Source organism: Anser anser, assembly GCF_964211835.1.
Source record: "Anser anser genome assembly, chromosome: 20".
Taxonomy (NCBI): domain Eukaryota; kingdom Metazoa; phylum Chordata; class Aves; order Anseriformes; family Anatidae; genus Anser; species Anser anser.
The window spans coordinates 4,084,483-4,103,906 of NC_139741.1; the positions used below are offsets into that span (position 1 = coordinate 4,084,483).

At 50.2% G+C, this 19,424-nt stretch overlaps 2 protein-coding genes across 3 annotated transcripts in view; both read right to left on the bottom strand.

The window, feature by feature from the left end:
* The window catches only part of ULK2 (unc-51 like autophagy activating kinase 2), a 39,914-nt gene extending 34,674 nt beyond the window's left edge, over positions 1-5,240 (bottom strand). Inside the window, exons 1-3 of one of the 2 annotated variants that reach the window (XR_014574237.1) lie at positions 4,519-5,236; positions 3,189-3,281; positions 1,918-1,959 (exon numbers count right to left, since the gene is read on the bottom strand). Coding sequence is in view for 1 of the 2 variants with exons in the window: in XM_083806342.1 (XP_083662468.1) it covers positions 1,918-1,959; positions 3,189-3,281; positions 4,519-4,611 (228 nt within the window). In the remaining variant the exon portion in view is untranslated. Of the gene's footprint in view, positions 1-1,917; positions 1,960-3,188; positions 3,282-4,518 lie in introns of both variants that reach the window. The other variant, XM_083806342.1, reaches the window with a different exon arrangement.
* Positions 5,241-11,741: 6,501 nt separating this feature from the next.
* On the bottom strand, positions 11,742-18,870 carry NLE1 (notchless homolog 1). Its single transcript, XM_083806366.1, has 13 exons — positions 18,760-18,870; positions 18,410-18,553; positions 18,111-18,328; positions 17,938-18,017; positions 17,598-17,674; positions 16,127-16,224; positions 14,777-14,969; positions 14,503-14,638; positions 14,097-14,143; positions 13,746-13,948; positions 12,653-12,812; positions 12,493-12,563; positions 11,742-11,998 (listed from the first exon to the last, which is right to left on the bottom strand). The coding sequence occupies exons 1-13, from the start codon at positions 18,763-18,765 to the stop codon at positions 11,986-11,988; spliced, it is 1,446 nt and encodes a 481-aa protein (XP_083662492.1). The 5' UTR covers positions 18,766-18,870; the 3' UTR covers positions 11,742-11,985.
* Positions 18,871-19,424: the final 554 nt, after the last annotated feature.

Consider the following 19,424-nt stretch of genomic DNA (forward strand, 5'->3'; position numbering starts at 1 on the left):
TTTTTCCCTTCTCTCTGCTGTAGCTGTTCTTTTTATTGAAGTGCAATGGCCAGTGACAAACAGGAACATCTCAAAAGGAGAATAGAGGGCTGACCAATCAAAGTACTGTCACTTATATGGGCACCCTTTTCTGTGGTAGAATATAAAAGCATGAAAAATGTGTTTCTAAATTACTTTTAGGTGAAGAAATAAACAAGTGTATAGCTCTGTCCTTTCTTCTCTTGTGGATGTTCTGTATAGAAATAATAAGAAACGAGAGCTGCTCCAAAGCTTCAATTTAGAAGTTGATGTTAAATCATCACAATACATTATATCTGGTCAACTACCTTCAAGTGGAGCTGCAAAGCTTAATAAGTAATCTTCACATGAAACAACTGTAAATGATAAATCCAAAATTCAGCTGCTTACTCACACGCCAACATCCTCCGTCAACAACTCCAGTTTCTTTTAAGGTGTGCATATACACTAAATTCAGGATGCTGACAGATTATTTCCATTTAGTATTACTGAGGAAAGCCTGGTCTCTTTGAGAGACTGCACTTTCCCTTTCAGAGCAACTAATATCATTCAAAATGCAGAGTTCTGAAGTCAGGACACGAAAAGGGAAAGGAAAGACCTCAGGAAAGAGTGTACACATCCAAATGGGAAGTTTTGAAGCATAATCTGTTATTACTTGAAACCATCACTTTGTATCATAGGTCAACAGAAGCCGATACATGTCCTGCAGTGCTAAACACAATAAAACCTGACTTTGCCTGGCATATATCCTCTGAACACAGATTTCTGTAGCTACACAAGATACACATCTACACGTAAGCTGAAAACCTTTTAGGATGCAAACATGTAAAGACAAAATAGTTGAATACTGTAAAAATTTCTATTTTGTACTGCTTTATCTATGCAACGCCCCAAGGGTGGCTCTTAATAATTTTATTCATAAACGTAATTCTGTATTTAAGATTAGAATTGAAGCCAGGAGACAAATGTATAGTTCTTATTCAAGTCGAACAAATGGCTGCACACCTTACATCATCTCATATTTAGCCATTACTCAACACTTGCAGGCCTTACAATACAAAAAATGTACTTCCTGCTAAGTAGAATGCACTACTCTGGATAGGCTAGAAAAGAAACACCTTCACCTTGTCAGGCAGAATCCTGGGAATAAAAAGAGGAAGACAACTTGGAGCCACCTAATCCTCATTTCTCCTAATCAAAAAGATCCAAATGTCTAGTTGGCTTTTATACTTTATCCCCCTCATTGGAACACAGGTATGTAACAGCAACATACACGTGATGGTGATCTGCTTCCCTCAGTTCTCCCTCACCATGATACAGGGCTATACAATATATGTCTTTGCCACAGATGCCTCAAAAACACTGCTCCTTTTCTACAACAGTATTTTCAGTTATGTTGACTTCTTAATGTCACTTTGCTTCATCCTTTCAGATCAACTCCTACTAGCACATTTTCCTTTGGGTGTAATCAGTCATTAACCGCAAACATCCACTTTCCAATTAAATTAGAGGGCCAAAGAAACAATGCTAATTCAGGAGAATAGTTACTGCCACTGATACAGCTCCCAGCCCAGCCAGCTGATGCTTCTCTCTGGAGACAGGACCAGACTACACAAACAGTCTCTGCAGAGATTATCAGGCTTCCATTTGCTCCCGTGCCTGGAACTAAACCGGATTCCTCACACTTTTCTACCCCAAAAAGAGACAATATAAAATAAGTGTGTAATGTGTTGAATATGAAAACATCCCCCCGCCACTGCCAGGAAAATGGATTTCTTTTTCTAAATACTGCATTGATTACAGAAAAAAAATATGGCTACTTTGATCTACTTGATATTTATAGGCATTATATTTTAATAAATAAAATTTAAAGAAAAAGGCATCAAGGTATATTTTTACCTGGACATCATACAGAGCTACAATGTTCTCATGCTGAAGTTCCTGTAAAACAAAATATTTACATTATGGCAATAGCCTGATATTATTTTAAATTTAATATACCAGGTGATAATAAAAGATAACCAAGTTTTACAAAGAAAGGTAGTATATTTTTTAGACCATTCAATGGAATTTGGAGGAAATCCCAGCTATTTAATCTACATATTACACCGATAGAAAATTAGACAGTATCTTCAGAGGTCAAAAAACATCTGGTTCAAGAATATATTTTCTACATCTTGTTATAGAAAATATTACAACACACGATCCTTTAACAAATACTGAAAACTGACTAAATTTAATTATAGTCTCAAACAATTTCTTGTTTAGGGGAGTAACCAACTATGCTATTTTCAAGCCAACCTTCTTATTTTACAATAAAGTGGAAAACAAGCCAAATAACATCAACTACAACTTGCACGACAACTCATGCAATTATTTGTAACTGTTCAAAACAAAAGCAACTCTTTGCTAAGCACTTGCAGCACACAGACCCAATGCTGCAATTTCTAGTGTATAATATATAAACTAGAATATATACTCGCATATAAAATAGAAATATATCAAGAAAGTTGGAAACAGCACTAAACTTGACAGCAGCATTGATTATTACTGCAAAGGTACATCAGATGAGATGCAGTGAAGTTCAGAGAGCAGAGAGTGCTAAGACACTATCCCAGCAGACATTTCTATAAAACAGCACTGAAGAACTAAATGATGCTCTATTTCCTTCATTAAAGCCACAGTACACTTTTGAAGTGAATTAACTCTGAAGTGGGAAGTCTGCCCCAGGAATCATATTCAGCATGCCAATTTTAGTTTTCGAGGCATCTTTGAGGAGGAAAAAAAAAACAAACCAAAAAGGATCAAGGACCTGTATTTTTACCCTCTGCTGTGACTGTACAGCTTGGGAAAGGTGGTGCAACACTAGGCATCCTGAAGGACAAAGCTTTCTGCATGTGCAATAAAAGCACATACTGGTTCTACAACAGTTTTTCACTTGTAACAACAAAAACATGCCCTTAACCTGTTCCAAGAGCATTTCCAGAACTAAAAGAAGTATCTCTTTTTTTTTTGTTTTCTTAGTTCTGTATTTCTTCTGGAACTAATAAAGATGCAAAAGGCGTAGCAACAATTACTGTGATACTGCACATGACCCAGAATGAACTGCGTCAAAAGTCTCTTTTCCTTTTCAAGTAAAGCAGCTTTAAAAATCACTGCAATTAACATACCTTTAAGATTTTTATTTCTTTTCCAAGCAGGATTTGTGACTTTGACAAGTTCTTTTTGTTAATACTCTTTATGGCTACTTCCCAATCCGTTTTCTGCAAACAACCAAATAAGTATTGTCAGTTTAACATACATATGTATTTTTTTTAACTTTATCCACTAACAAGTATCTAGTGAAGCACAAGAGAAAGAGCAGCGAGATCACCCCTACTCTACCCACCGGTGATTACTACATCACATGACACCATTAAGAACTATTTCATTCCACAACAGTGCAGGCAGCTATTAAAATCCAGCTGCAGCTAGACTGCATTTTCATGGATTTAAAAGCATTAAAAAAAATTATTACAACGAAAATAATCATATCCCATTCGTTCTTCAGTCCCATCCCAATGATGAAGTCACTTTTATTCTCTGTTAGACTTCCCAGTTTTGGCCTTCCTAAACTCCACAGCTGAAAACTGTATGAGCATTTGGTTTTTAAGTAAATATATAGTTTATTTGTTGTATGTTTATATACTGCCTAAAAATAAATTGTCTTTGGCATCATCTCCATTGGCCTTCAAAGCTTCTAATGCCTTTTTTTTTTTTTTTTAAACTCAAAAGTCTCTGTGCTGTGCCCTTCCAAGTTCTTCCCCGATGCTCCCACAGGGTCAGCGTGAAGACTTGTTTTCTGGAAAGCACAGCACTTCAGGCACCAGCCCCAGAATAAACTCTCGCAGCATCAAGAAACCGTAACCCAACTATGAACATCCGGGGTGATCGGCGAGCCACGCCAGGAAACCAGACACCTCTGAATTTCAGAAATCTTCCTCCAGTCCCCCAGGAGACAATTTTCCACCGGGTCCCTCGCTCCCCAGCGAGATAAACATGCCCCTCCTGACAAACAAAGGGCTCGGCTCCCCTGCAGCTGCAACTCCCGGCTCGCCGTTATGTTAGGAAGCTACCAAACAGCAGGGAGGAGAGGTGAGAACAGGGCTTAGACGGGCTTTTCGTTGATGTTTTTATTAAACCATCATCACGATAATAAAAGAGAAATCGCTTGGCGAGGCCGGGTGACGGCGGCTCGCCTCAGGCCGCCGCAGGGCCCACCTCTGGGCCCCACCGCCCCCGGCCCGCTACCTCAGAGCCCACCCCGCACCTTTTTGTCTTTTTGTCTTTTTTTTTTTTATTATTATTTTCCCTCCCCCCAACCCCAGAAGTCCCCGAAGTCCCCCGGTAGCTGTCACCCCCTGGCACGGGCTCCTCAGAGCCGCGGCCCCACCGAGCGACCCCGGCCCGGCGGGGGTTGTGTAACCGGCTGCGGGCCGAGCCCGCCGCTGTGGTATTTACCTTGCGGTGGCGACCTTTGAAGACCACAGCAAAGGCTCCGTGTCCTATCAGGTCCTTCTTGCTGTACTCAAAGTCCCCCACCACCTCCATCATCCCTCAGGGGGGCATGAAGCCCCGGGAAGGGGTTGGGGGGGGGGGGGAGGAAAACAAAGGGGCTCTTCCTCCAGCCGAGGCAGCTACAGCCGCCTCACGGCAGCCGGCGGCGGGCTGGGAGCCTGCCCCTCTCCTGGCTGCCCCCGGCGGCCGGGGCAGCTCCTCTCATCCCGCGGGGGCAGCCGCAGACCCCCCGGCCGGCGGGGCTGCTGCAGGGCGTCTCCGAGGCGAGGGGCTCCGTCAGGCATGGGGAGGGGAAGGGAGGCTCTCAGGGGCCGGCCGTGAGGGGACAGCTCGGTATCGGTGCCGGGACGCGGGGGGCTTGCTCAGCGGGGAAGGGGGCTCGGCGTCCTGCCGCTGCCCGCCCCCATGGCCCCGCCACAGCGGGGGCTGCCGGCGCCGCGGCCCCTCTCAGGGAGCGAGCCCCAGAGCATCCAGCGGGGCGAGGGGGGGAGGCGCGGCCCGCAGCTCCGAAGGGGGCTGGCGCTGTCTCCTCGTCCCCCGAGGGAGAGGAGCGAGCAGGGAGGGTGCAGATGGGGGGGGTCTTAAGCCGCCACCGCCGCCTTCCGGGGCTCCCGCCGCTCAGCCAAGAACCTCCTTCGCGATCCGCACCCCGCCAGCCCCGGCTCCGACTGCCCGCAGCTCCGCGCCTTTTATAGGCCGCATCGCGCAGGCCTCAGCGCTCGGCTTCTTCCGCCGGCGGCCAAAAAGTGCCTCACCCCGTTTAACCCGGCGGGAGCGCGAGGCGCGCACCCTCCGCCGCCATCTCCTCAGGAGCCCGGCGTCGCCTCAGGGCCCCGCCGCCATCACCTCAGGGCTCCGGCGGCGCCTCAGGGCCCCCCGCGCCCCCACACCCGGCGCTGGGGGAGCCACGGCCGCTGGGCACAGGCCCCCCATCCCCTCAGGGAACACCGGGGCCGCACACACGTCCTCGTCCCGGCACCTGGGGGAGACCAGGCTGAGGACAAACATGAATTTCAGCCCCTGCCTTCCCTGGAAATCGCTTCTAACGCGAGCTGCGTTCCCCTTGGGCCACTTCCTCAGCCACCTCAGGCCTGCCTGAAATGAGGGACAAAACTGAGGGGCCACCAGGAGAGGGGGGCCCTGCCCCCACCACAGATCGAGGCAGGGTGAGGAGCCACACTGTGAGGCAGCAGCAGAGGTAGGAACGCAGAGGTTAGCTCATCCCACCCAGCACCGCTGCCAGGATGGCGATACTGCTTACCCAGCACCTCAGGGCTCACCCTCAGCCCTGACCCTGCTCCATTAGTAAGCAAGATTCCACATCAGAAGAAACTTAAAGGAATGGAGAAGCAACTGAGGAACACACAGGCAAAATGCTAATACAGGTAAGTGCCCTAAGCCAAAGACACTTCTCATGTTGCTCGCTCTCTTCATGCAGAGAACGGCCACTCTTAATTTGCACCCTCTTCCCCCCAACACTTCTAGATCAGCCTTGGGCAGTTTTCAGCAACAAATACAAACAAAAAAAACCACCCCCCTACAAAAACAAACAAAGAATCACACCATACACCAGTCACATGGAGACTTTGACCTTCACCTCCAGATCTACATAATTATGCTCCTTTCCTTTCCTCACTGTGCTCTTTCATTTCCTCTCTGCATTTTCCATCATGCCACCTCAGCATCCAGGTTTCACGTGTACGAGACGTTTCAGGCCACCCAAATATCCCCATCTGCCCCGGATCCCGTTGGCACTCTGGTCACTACACACGGCAGCAGCAATGATTAACCCTCCTGGCTGTGTGCCGTCAAAGGGGCAGCTGGCAGCAGGCAGCTGCCAGACACAGCACTACTTGGGATTTGGGCACTTACAGACACCACAAGGTGCACTTTGTGATATTGTCGGGCCAGAGCTCAGACCCCACACACCTGTACTGCTCCTTCTCTCTTGGGGTCTGCTTGCAGTGCTGCTAGATGAAGATAGTGACCTAGCAGAGAGTTACACAGTTGGCCCTCTCATTATTCTTTACTTATCTCCCTTCACTTTCTGTAACTCAAAACCAAGAACTACTAGAGTGGTGTGTCATGTCAAAAACTCCACAGCTAAAGACTTCTCCAAAGATAACACACCTGCATAAGAAATATTTAGCAAGAGATAAATGAGGGAATATTGACAGCTTTATGAAGGATATTTTAAGCTCTAAACATTACATAGAGGCATCAGAAGAATCCTAACACATCTATTTTGTGCCACAGAGAATTAAGAACTTTAAAAAATCCCTCAAGATCAAATTCACCCTTTATTTTCTGAAGTTCTGAGCACCTATGCAAAATTCCTTTGTGGCACTAACCTAAACAAAAAAACAAAGTGAAGCTGGCCAAGTAATTTCAGGAGCTCAGAACACCACCGTGGAAGGAATAAATGAGATGTAAAAATATTCTAAGTTAATCATAAATTAAGGTGTTGGTAGTAACACAAGCACTTTCTAGGATGTATTCACAATGCCCCTTTAAAACCAGGAAAAAGCCCACAAGTCTCAATGTGTTAAATATTCTGACTCACAAAATAATTTCCCTCAGAACTCGCTGTTTATTGCCATCCACTGATTCTCACATTCAGTATTAATCCTCTCAGCATCAGTGTGTATCTTCACCCCAAAGTCTAAGTCACAAACTGCATTTTAGGGAACATAAAAAAATAAAAAAAAAATAGAAAGATCCCTTTTGAACTGAGAAAGCCACTTTAGGAATTTCTAAACCACCTGCTCTGCATTACACTTCAAAAATGAGACACGTTTCCCTTTGGTAGCAGCCTGTCTGATGTCCTTTTGTCCTCATAATAGGGCTGGAGCCCTCAAGCAGGTTTATTTCAGCACAGCAAGGACAAAACAGCAAGGAGTGGCAAGGAGATTTGACCAGAATAACTAAATACACCGGCGTACCACTGGGATTTGAACAGGATCTGAGGGGCTGAAATCTCAAAAAGCACTCGATGAAGGGCTGTGAGATTTGCATGCAGGTCACTCATTTGAACTGGCTCCTTGATAAATCTTTGGGAGAGTTTCTAGGTGTCAATATTTCCAGCGTTATGACTACAACAAACCTATTTACAAACAGCACCTTCCCTTGCTTTTGCTACTGAAAGAGGTTGGAGATGAAGCGGACTGTATTTGCCCCCCTTTCCTAGAGAGCCTTGTTGCTGGAGATGCTGGGAGAGCAACACACGATAACCCGCAGGGCTTGTGCTGCTCCTCCCTCACCCGGAACACACGCAGAAATTCACCAGTTAGCACTATCAGGCAGCAGCAGCACTCGGAGGGATGCAGCTTTCTGCTCTGACAAAGTCATGCAGCAGGACAATAAATTACCCAGCGCACTCGAAAGGCACGGCTGGGCAGTGGGCACTAGCACTGCGGTCTAAGAGGCCATGGTGATTCTTCAAAAGCAGAGTACTGTGTGCCGAGTTTATTTCTTTAATATCATTGCCTGGGCAATGGCAGGACTTACACAAACTATCAGCCAGCTGCAGCTCAGCAAGGACAACCAACCTTCAGGGTGAGGGAGAGGAAAACAGAAAATAACATTACTGGAGAGGTATTTGTGGCTTTTTCCTGGCTGCACTACGTTGGTTTGGCCAAATTAGCCCCTCAGATGTGAGCTGGGACTCGTGATCACATGAGGCACAGATCTGGGAAAGAATTAGCACCTTCCACATTGCTTGCCTGAGCGCACAAGAGACGTGTGCTTTCATCTGGCAGGAGTTCCCCACTATACAGACATCACTGTTCTGAGTTTCTATAGTACTTTCATCAAAAGCACTGATGGCCTTTACGGTAAGCCCTTTTCTGCCATACCGCCAAAATGCAGCCATTTCTGAGGGAAACATCGCCTGAATGGTGCCTAGGTTCACCCAAAGAAAAGCAGAGAGAAGATTGTTTCTCCTAATATTCATGCAGAATAAAGATGATGCTGATTTTCTTCCTGTTCATCAAAAGACCTTTTTTGCATCTCTCTCCAGACAATAAGTATGCACATGGAAGTTAAATTACTGATCTGGGAAAATAATCAAGAGATCAGCTGAGTCAAGCAGAACACGAACGCGTGACTGCAAGGAACCAGGATCTCAGGAGCACAACTTGCAACACCACTTCACCAGCCTTCCTGCCTGGGTAAGCAGAACACACAGCCCTGAGAACGATTTTCAGAGGGATGCTAAAGCCCCACTTATCTAAATCTACCCCCAAGGGACAGGAACCTGTCACCTTTCCCACTCCTCTCAGCTCTATCCTGGTCTGCCTACTTCACTCTAGGTGCGCTCACTGTTCTCTTCTTCCCTCCCTCCATCATACCCAGGAATTTAATCAAGACAGGTAAGCCTTTCTCAGCAGACTGGCATGCTTCCCAGTCCTTATCACCACTGTCCTCCCTACTGGGGATTTGTAGTAAAATTAATGGTGGCACAAGCTGAGTTATCACAGCTTTTAAAGGAGAAAGTGTCCGATGGCTCTGTGGCAGAAGCACTGTATCAGCGGAATATGCTTTAAATTATTCTTACAGTATCAGTGAAAAATAAGGTCCTTTTGGTAGGCATACCTGTGTGGTATACTTAATAAGTAACCTGGGTGAAACTGGATTGAAACACAGCAGTACATCCTGAGTTTCCTATTGCACTGGGTTTGAAAACTTCAGGTGTTACAGCAAGCTTTTTGGTAAGTGTAGCTATAGGTACAAAACCATTAAAGCTCATGCTTGGCCTTTGACAAAAAGTAACATCTTATCCACTAATAACACCATCAAGCCAAATCTGCAACCGCAACTCTAAAAATTAGCTAATTAAAGCTCCCATCGCCAGGAGAGAGAGGGTGATCAAGTGCTACTTTGTCTCCTGCCAGAAAGGAGCTACCCCCGAAGCAAAGGGCAGCAGCTGTTTCCCAGCACACAAGTCAGTAAACTGTAGAGCGCGGCCCAAGAAATGCCACTTCCAAATAAAACGGGGAGGAGTGTTATGGGATTGCTTGGGAATACAGCTGGAAAGGGGCCAGCACTTAGTATGCATGAAGGCTGGTCCTGTATGAATGATAGAAACGGGAGCAGCTGCTTAGGATAGGAAAATACGATTGGGTCTCTGTGAGAACTCATCACATGGTGTGGTTCAAAATCGACTCACTATCAGGTCAAAGAACGATTAAGGTAGGTGTTTTTTGTTGTTTTTTTTTTTTTTTTTTTTCCTTTGGCGTGAACTTACAGGCCCTCTCTTCAAGAGTTCTCATTTTGCTTTGGAAAAGGTTTGTGCCCCAGCACAAAGTGGGTTTTAGTCAGGCTCTGCACTGTGCCTAATATTACAGAAGTAGAGTCTGAAGGGATGGCAGGAGCTAACCTATGTCAGAGGGCACAGCAATGGCTTTGCTTTGGAAATCAGTGGACAAGGAATTGGTCTTTAAGTACACAAACACAGGCAAGCCAGTACCTGCAGGATCACTTCCCCCACCTTGGAAAAATCACCATTTCCAACACAAAATGCGTTGCAGATCAGTGGGGCACAGTGACCCTGTGCAGCCCACAGAGAGTTACACACTACCAGGAGCTGTAGAGGCTCCTGCTTGCAGCAAGTCAAACCACAGGACAGAGCTGAACTCCAGAAGATGGGTTGTTTCCCCTACAAAACTGCACAACAAAGACTTTTCGTCTGTGACCAGGGCTCTGCCAGCTGCATGCATGCTCCTCTCCTTCCCAAGGGCACAGCAGTCTGGAGGGGACAGAATTATCAGCTACAGTTTTAAATCATCCTCTGCCCTAACGTTTACCTTAGCAAATTACGAAAGGCTTTGTTTATGCAGATAGATGCAACATGGCCTTCAGTGCCAGCAAGAACCAGCTAAAGGAAGCATATGAATGAACGAGCAGGTACAGGATATTGAGTCCTTCTCAAAAGATCCCATGAAGATAGAGCCCGCTGATTTGCCTGGCTGAGAAAGACACTAACAACAAAAGGAACCAGTCTGTGTTCTCAGTTGTATTAAAGATGTAACACTTTGTTCCAGTGATTTGCTCATCTGAACACTTCCAGACAAGCAAACAGTCATGACTGCACCATCACCTTTTAATTCTCCAAAGAAATCCTGCCAGCAGGAATAAAATCCTAAAATGCATCTTCTGCAACTGGGAACTCTGTTCTGAGTGGCAGTAACCACTGAGTAGCAACCACAGTATGAGGGTGATGCAGAATGTTTTGGTCTTCATGCTAATTTGCTGCAATTAAAATCTGACAATATATTCTCTACTCCTTATTAATCACCTCCTGATTTTCACTGTTTTATAACCATCCTGGAAATAAAAACTTAAATCCAGATCTATTTGCCTCATGACTGTTAGAAGCCTGAAGTGACTTATAAAAAGGCTCGTAAGCAAGCTTACAAATATATAAAACTGACAGTGAATCCCTCTCACCCACTGGGCAAGTAAACACACTTGAGAAATTCCAGAAGGAGCCAACTCTGTGCAACAGAAGTTTTGCCATTTACTGTGACAGCCCCAGCCCTGCTGTCAGCACGTATCCAGGGCAAGGGCCATGCGACAGCCAGAATGCCTGCTCCATCCTTCCCGCTCTCCATCCCTTTCTTATTTCCTCCCTGGCAGTGGATGGGAAATGAGCACCCTGTTCAGAGGCACAAATGCCTCATTTTCTCATTTCCAAGAGCCACTGAGACCTGAAAACTCCGCACAGCTCTAGCAGTAGTTTGCAGTCCATGCCTGTTGCACCCAGGCCTGAATGGACGAGCGAACAGTTAGCTGTTGTCGACGAGGATCACTGACAGATAATGCTTGGTACAGCTCATGGGCATGTAGGCTGAGTGGAAAGGCAAAACCTTACTGGAGTAACGAGGAACCCCCGAGACCTTATTCTCAGCAGATCTTTGTCCCAGGCATGCAGCAGAGCACAATTCTGCAACGTAATGATGTGCTGTATTTTCCCCTTCCTCTCCCTCACTCTGAAAGCCACACAAAGATAACCCTTTCTGTTCCCACTAAAAGCCTTCATGCCTGCAGGATTCTTCACATGGCAAGGAAGAGCATGAGCTGTCCCCACCCTTTGCTTTTACCTTCCAAGGGGGCAGAACACTGTAAGGCTGAAATTTCAATAAAAAGCAGGCTGAGATGGAGACAGATGAGATATCTCTCCTGTAATGTTCAGAGGAAATCATCCCGCAAAACACAGCTCTTAATAAGAACCGGAATTAAAATTTCCTTAAATAAATATAAGGAAAGAGTCCATGAGGGAGAGCAGGTAACAGGAACAAGGAGATGTGCTCTGGTCAGCCCCTGCTGTCCATCACCTTCCGATCTCCCAGACGGACCGAGCCGATGGGCAGGGCAGCTCAGGACAGGAACGGTGGCTTCGTGTCGCTGCTCCTATCTACGCCATCTGTGGACAGAAAGAGCTGTTGAGTCTCTGTGGTCTGGCACCAGTGCTGCCGCACGGCCCAGCAGGTGCTGGACGAGAGCAGCACAGCAAGGACCTTGGGACCAGGTTCCTTCTTCAGCTGTGCTCAGATGGCAATCGGCTCACAGGAATTTGTCTGTCTGCATAACTGGGAGACACAGCAAGGTGAGAAAGGAAGGCTCTGACCGATTGGTACAACTGCTCCTTTCCCCCCTCCAGCCCTCTACGGGAGCCAAAATATCTGAGTCAAGTTTCACCGCTGACGGCTCGGTTGGAGGGACTCTGCTTTCTAGTCATCTCCCAGGGGACAGCAGCAGTCCCTGCACTGAGGCAGGTCAGGTCTCTGAGCTGGGACATGGCCTGCGCTGTACTCTCAGCAAGGAGAGAGCATGCCCTAACCGTGCAGGTCTCTGCAACGAAACTGCAGATGTGCAGTGGCTGTGACTTCCTCCATGGATGGAACACAGGTTACTTACATCCGCAAACACTTATCCTTCCCTCCGCTCGCTACCCTTTGTCCGTCTGGGCTCCAATCTGTTGCAAACACCTAGCACAGGGAAAGACCCAGTTAATTCTGCTGTCCCTGGAGGAGTAAACATTCCTACCCCCCTCAAGCACCTTGGCTTGACCACTCACCTCGTCCGCATGGCCGGGAAGATCAATGGCCAGTTTCTTTGTCTCAGCATCCCAAACCTTCAGCGTGCTGTCGCTGCTCCCGCTCACCAGCAAGCGGCTGTCGGCTGACCAGGCGATCTGATACACAGCCGAGACGTGTCCCCTCAGCGCCGTCAGGTACCTGGGGCAGAGGTGGCATGACCAAAAATTGAAACAGATTTGTTTCAAACTGCCCTTGCCTTGTCTTCACGCTTCTACTCTGGTTGCAAGCAAGTGCTTTGGAACCCAGAACACTCCAATCCATCTCACACTTCGCACACGTAAGGCAGTCAATTGCAAAGTCAATTCAATCTGTCTAAAACTCCTCCCAGACAGGCTCAGAGCCTTCTTGAAGACAGGCCCTTCATCCCAACTCCTCCAAGAAACCCTTATCCAGCCGCAACATTGCAGCCTCACTGGACAGGTAACTCCTTCCTCTCTAGCTGAGCAGAAACATGCCTGGATGTAGAAAGACCATTAAATTACTGACGTGAAGCCAGAGCTCATCAGTACAAAGGAGAACAAGGGGAGGACTGCTGCCCCATGGAGCTCACCAACACTCTAGCAGAAGGTTAAAAGCTGGATTACGGGGACATCCAAACACCAACAGCACCACTTGTAACTACAAGAATTTGCATCGTCGAGAACAAGCTGTTCCCTGGCACGGGCACTGTTTAAACTGGGTCAGTCTACAGCGTGCAACACACACATCTTCAGGAGAGCAGCCGAGTGGAACATCCCACCCCATCGCAGCCGTGCCTGCCCCAGAGAACCAGCCCTGCAGCAGACAGCACGTGCCACATGGTGCCAGGCAGCACTGTGGCTGGGTAACAGCAGAATCCCATGCACTCGGCTAAGCACAGGCCCTACAGCATGAGGAGCCCAACAAGGGACTTCCCAAGGGCAAAGAAACAGGAGTAGAATTTGTTTGTGTGAGGTTAAGGCTACAGAGATGCTGAACGCAGCAGAGAGCTGCTGACAATGACACTGGGGCACTGCCCATCTCTGTGTAACCTGCACATCACAGGCAGACCCAACACAAAAACCACCTCTGTAAGAGGACAGAAAAACTCACTTTCCTGTCCTGCCATCCCAGAGCTTTATTGACTTGTCAAAGGAAGCACTAGCTATTATCCGCGTGTCTGGTGAGAACAGGACTTGGTTAATCAGTGCCTGGTGGCCTGTCATCCTCTCCAGTGGCTTCTTGTCTTCTGCTGGCTTCCAAAGAAACAGCGTGAAATCATCTGATCCCGAGACGAGCCTTTCTGGTCCTGACCCCTGAGAAAGGGATAACAGAACCCAATTCTCATAAGAGCCAGGTGTGGAGAGCCTGGAAACACCCAACAGCCAACTGTGCGCATTTACTGCTTCCGCCAGCACTAGTGTTATAAACCACGGCAAGGGCAAACTTTGCAATGGGACTTACCCTGACTTTTTCATACCTCTGCTGTGCCTTTTCCTTCAGTTCTGCCACTAAAAGAGAAAGGGAAGAAGAAAGACTTGAAACTGTGGGGAGAAAAGCAACATTATAATCCTATGATGCCAATTCCAGTCCTGACTCTGTGGGCCAAGGAAACACATTTGTGACTGTTCAGCCTCTTCCTCTTTGCCAAGGACCACATTGGGAGCTGAAGCCCCTGAACTCAAGGTGGTCTTCTCATCCCAGAGACTGCTCAACTCCGTGCATGCACAAGGAGTATCACAGCTGTCAGCATGACCGACACCGGCACAGGGTCTGCTCCCAGCTCTGAAGACTGCTTCAGCTCCTGGCAGCATTAAGAGACACCAGATCTCGCCGCCTCCTCCACCCTACAACGCAGCGCTGCACTTACAGGAGCCGCTCACATCCTGCGGGTTGATGGTGGCTTCAGCAGGTTCGAAGGCACCGGTGCGGAGAACGTAGTCGGTGCTAAGGGCCATGGTGTTCACCCAGTGAGCGTGGCCCTGCAGGGTGCGGCAGAGGACGCCCTGGAAACAAAACCACACGCTTAGAGAGGGACGGGCAGCACAGAGCCAGACAACCCATGCCAGGAGGAGCGGACAAAGCTTCAACACTGCGTGCAGCCCCCTTGGTCAGCAGGCCACATGGCTGCCCAGCCCACTTACGTCCTGGCTTCTCCAGACTTTGATGGTTCTGTCCTGGGAGGAGGAGTAGAGCAAGCCATCGCCACCCCACTTCACGCACGTCACCGACTGCGTGTGGCCCGTCAGGATTTTGTCACACCTGCCCATCACCGTGTCCCAGATGCGGACACTGCCATCCTTGGAGGCACTTGCCAGGTAGCGGCACTCCGGGTTTCTGGGAAAAAAAGGCCATCAAACCCATTTGCACTGCAGGCACAGCTAAGATCTTACTCCATCAGCCTCAGAGGATTTAAGAGCCCCAAAGTTTCTAAAATACAACGTTCTCTTTTGGCTTAACACCAGAGAGAGGCCACGCAGAGGCAACTACAGAGAACCTGATCCCATAGGCAGGGGACCAGCAGACAGATGCTTCCCTCCAAACCAACTCTTGGGCTTCAGCTCTTGGGCTGAAAATGACACTCGCTGGCTCCTGCTGCAATGCTGCTCTCAGGAGTTTCCCTTTTGTTTCCCTTTATCTGGCTGCTGACAGCAAACCATCCTCAAAGAAAAAGCAAAACCGAGCAGCACACTAAGCCAAGCAGTCTGGAGACTTAGTAACAACTGACAGCACCGCTGGCAGTGCTGGGGTGAGGAAGAACACAGCCCTTCCTCTCGTGCAGCTGGCTGGAGACAGGGAAGTCGAGCTCTGGCAGGGTTGTCTCCCTGCTCTCCATTTCCTGATCCTCCTTTATAATCAGTTTTTGCAAATCCAATTAATTGTTTGCTGGAGTTTCCTACCGGCAAATTCAATTTGCAGGGCTCTGCTCTGAAGGGACCCTTTTTTTCCTTCTTTATTTCTACAATGTCTTGGATTATTGGCTATAACTGTCCCCCCTCACCCATCTCTCCCAGACAGAGCTTTAGCCGATCCAAGGGATAAGGAGATTGCAGAGTTAATCAGCCCTCAAGATAAACAAACAGAGGCAATCAGGATGCAGGAGGGCAGAACAGGAGTGCTCTGCAGAGGCTGAGCTCAGGCTCCACGCTTGCAGGCTTTACTGCTCCCATCTCAGCACGCTGAGCGGCTTGTCCAGCACTGTGAAAACATTAAGCCCTTTCCACTGACAGGTACCTCGTGTATACGGGGTGAGGGGAGCAGAGGCACAGCCCAACAGCAGCTTCCCCAGCGCCCTCACAGGGACTGCGAGCAGCAGCTGTGACTCCTGATCTGGATGCATTTTTCCTGCCCCACCTCACAGGACGTTCTGCTGCACACGCTCCCACTGCGCACCGTAACAGGAGAAAGGCAAACAGGAGAAATGCCCTTCAGGTCAAGCTGGTCTTTTCCTTAAAAGTAACAGGGAAGAAGGGCTGGGCTGGCCCCTCACTTACATGTGGAGCGGCTCCCAGCACAGGCACGTGATCCATCTGGAGTGGCCGGCGAGAACCCGGCCGATCTGATTGCCGGTGGCTGGGTCCCAGAGAAATATCTGCCCAAGAGAAAGCAAGAGGGTCGTGTCAGGCCACACATCACATGAATCCCAGGAACGCTTAGGCTCCATTTAGAAAGGATAGGTGTCCCCAGTCTTGTGGGGCTGGGATTTACGTTGGCAGAGAGAGCAGAACGGGAGGAGAGCAGGAGGACTGGATGCCTTTGCAGATCCCAGCAGCAATCAGCTGATGTCTCAGAGCATGAGACCTGATCGCCCTCCTCTCTGCTTTAGATGCTGCTGTTACAAAAATATCTGCCTCAACCCAAAAGCAATCCAGGTCTCCAGAAAGCCAGCCTGAGCCTTTGACACTCTGCACCAGAGAGTTGGTGAATGTTTAAAGAGCATGATGAAAGCCAGAGAGTGCTAAATGCTACTTATTATCGGATTCTGTGGGCGGGACACATGCTAGTTTTCTGTTGTTTTCTCCCTCTCTATATAAATGCTCATCCAAAGAGCCAAGGCATTAGTCATCTGCTACTTAAGAACCTGGGAAAAACAGAGAACAAGCAGCTCCCTGGGCTAAACTGAAGCCACAACCTGCCTGTTTCCTTGGGCTCGTGTCACAGTGGCCTTCCAGAGCAGCTGCGCAGAGAGCGAGCCCGGGACAGCGCCGCTTGGCAGCTCTGCGGCCGCCCTCCATGCTCCCAGACCGTCCGAAGGTCAGAGCAAGCCAAGGTCCCACTGCAGCCCAGCAAGTAACTGACTTGCTTGTAATTGCACCCAAGTGCTCCCGCTTCCCCAGGCATTTCTGGAAGCTGCTTAGGCACATGTATTTTGCCCCACAGCTGGGGAAGGGCCCCCTTTGCATTCCTGTAAGAGGGAATTTGTCTGTGTCTGAGCAGGAGCAGTGAAACAGGCTGCCACTGCATGTCTGGGTCACGTAAACAGCAACCCTGGCTTGGCCGCGCAACACCCTGCTTGCTCCAGACACCTCCCTCGTGATGGAGCCGTCTGCCAAGGGCCATGTCCAAATCCTGGACTCTTTCCTGTACAGAGGCAAAAGCATCTGCCACGAGACAGCAGGGCTCGGCGGCGAGACTGCTGCAACAGAAACAAAGCCCTGCCTGGCACAGCTGAGGCACAGGCCAGCTCGGAGCCACTACTTGCAGCCACCAGGATGCATCCACATGCAGAGCTCCTCCAGGGCATATGAAATCCTGCTACGAACAACCGGACACTTGCCTTACCCAACCAAGCTGCCAAAGAAAACAAGTCTTCGCCCCTAAAGCCCCCAGAGCCCTCTTGGCAGATTGCACTTCGCTTCAGATCAGACCTGCGCAGGGTATCCTGGGCAAGGCCACTCCGCGCTCCCCGAGATTCCCCCCAGCCCAGCTGCTGGGGCAGCAAGAGACCATGGTGCCAGCACCCACCTGGCTGTTCTTGCAGCCTGAGGCCAGCTTCTTACCATCAGGAGACCAGGCGATGCTGAGCACCCAGTGCCGGTGACCTGGCAGAGAAAGGGTGAGCAAGAGTGAGCGGAGAGCTGCACCGACCTGGCCCCAGCACGCCACACCCCCAAGACAGAGGAAAGAGAATCCTGCACGTTCCTCCTTCGCCCTTTACTTCAGTAGTGGAAGAGAGCAACTCCCCTCCAAGGGAGGGTGCCATGTGGCTGGCACAGCACCCGAGGGTTGCTCTGTGTGCCTCTGAGCAGGCAGAAGGATCCCTGCGGGCCTTCAGGAACTGCTCCCTGGCACACCCCGCACCCACCTTTGGCTGTGAACTGCGGCGTCTCTGTGCTGAGGTCCCAGAAGCGGACCGTGGTGTCTCCAGAGCCACTCGCCAGGTACCTGCAACAGAAGAAAGAGTCAGGCTCAGCACGGTGACCCTGGGTGGGCCAGTGGCTGCTGCTGAGCCCCCCGCCTGCACCCAGCCCCTCGTACTTTCCCGTGGGGCTGAAGGCCACGGAGATGACGGCCTCGGTGTGCCCCTCCAGGGAGCTGGTGCAGCGGGTCACCGCCCGCACCCTGAACACCGCCTGCGGCTGGTAGACGATGTCGAGGACCTTCTCTGTCTCCACTGCCTGCCCCGCCAGGGTCTTCTCCAGCGACACCACGATCTCGGCATCGCGGAAGAAGAAGGCCAACGGCACCGGGTCGTCCTGGAAGAGAAGAGGCAGGAGGGGTGGCGCGGGGCAGCCCGGGTGCCAGGACGCCCGGTGCCCCGGGGCGGGCGGCCTCACCTCCTGCAGCAGCGCGTTGCACACCAGCTGCAGCTCGCCCGGCGTGATGCGGAGCGGGACGTCGAAGGGGGACCCCAGGGGCTCCCCGGCCTCATCGCGGAACTGGATCAGGAGCCGCTCCACGTCCTCGGGAGGCGCCGTGTCCTGCGGGACAGCGAGCTCAGCGCCGGGACCCCGGCAGCACAGCCCGGGGGCACGGCAGGGCCCAGACCCCCAGGGCCGGGCCGGCAGCGGCCCCCCTTAGCGGGCACCCCACCGAGGGGAGGTGCCCTACACGGGACCCCCACGGCAGCCAGGAGGCCCCGGAGCGCCCCATCCCGCCCCGGTGCCGGTCCCGGTGCCCCGCTCACCGCCATGTGCGCGCTACCGCCCGCGTGCGCCGGAAGCGGCCGCGCCGCCGGGGCGGGACCGGGGGGGGCCCGGGCGCGGCGCTGCTGCCCCCCGGCGGCCGGCGGGGGCTTGGGGGAGCCGCGGGTTCGAGACCCCGCCCGGCGCCTTCCACCCCCCCACCCCGGAGCACGGCCCCGGCCCCCGCCGGGCGTGGCCTTTCCTGTAGTGGCCACCGTAATTCTTTTTAATACCTTTCTGAAATGGAACGCTGTAAAAATACACGGAGGTACCTAGATTCTCACATTGCCATGTAAAAAAAATAAAGTAATGCTGCAGCCTGCACCTTGCCCGTGTTAGTAGGAGGGCTGGGCTGCAAACTAAAGTGTTTTATCCGCCATATAAAAACAGTCTCGTTGGGCTGGAGGAGGCAGGGAGGAATGTACCCCACCAAGGACAGAGACTCAACCCTGCTGTGCAAATCTGAAATGCAGCAAGAAATACAGCATCTCCTGTCCCACCCAGCACAAAACAGTGACAAGCATGGCAAGCATCAGGTGTCCATAGCCCCCAGCGATCAGCACACCATCAAAATTCAATACTGCCTACGCACAGAAGAGGGAAACCAAACCAACCGCAGAATACTGCTTTACCAGTTTGCCACCATTCAAACAAGAATTAGAGAAAT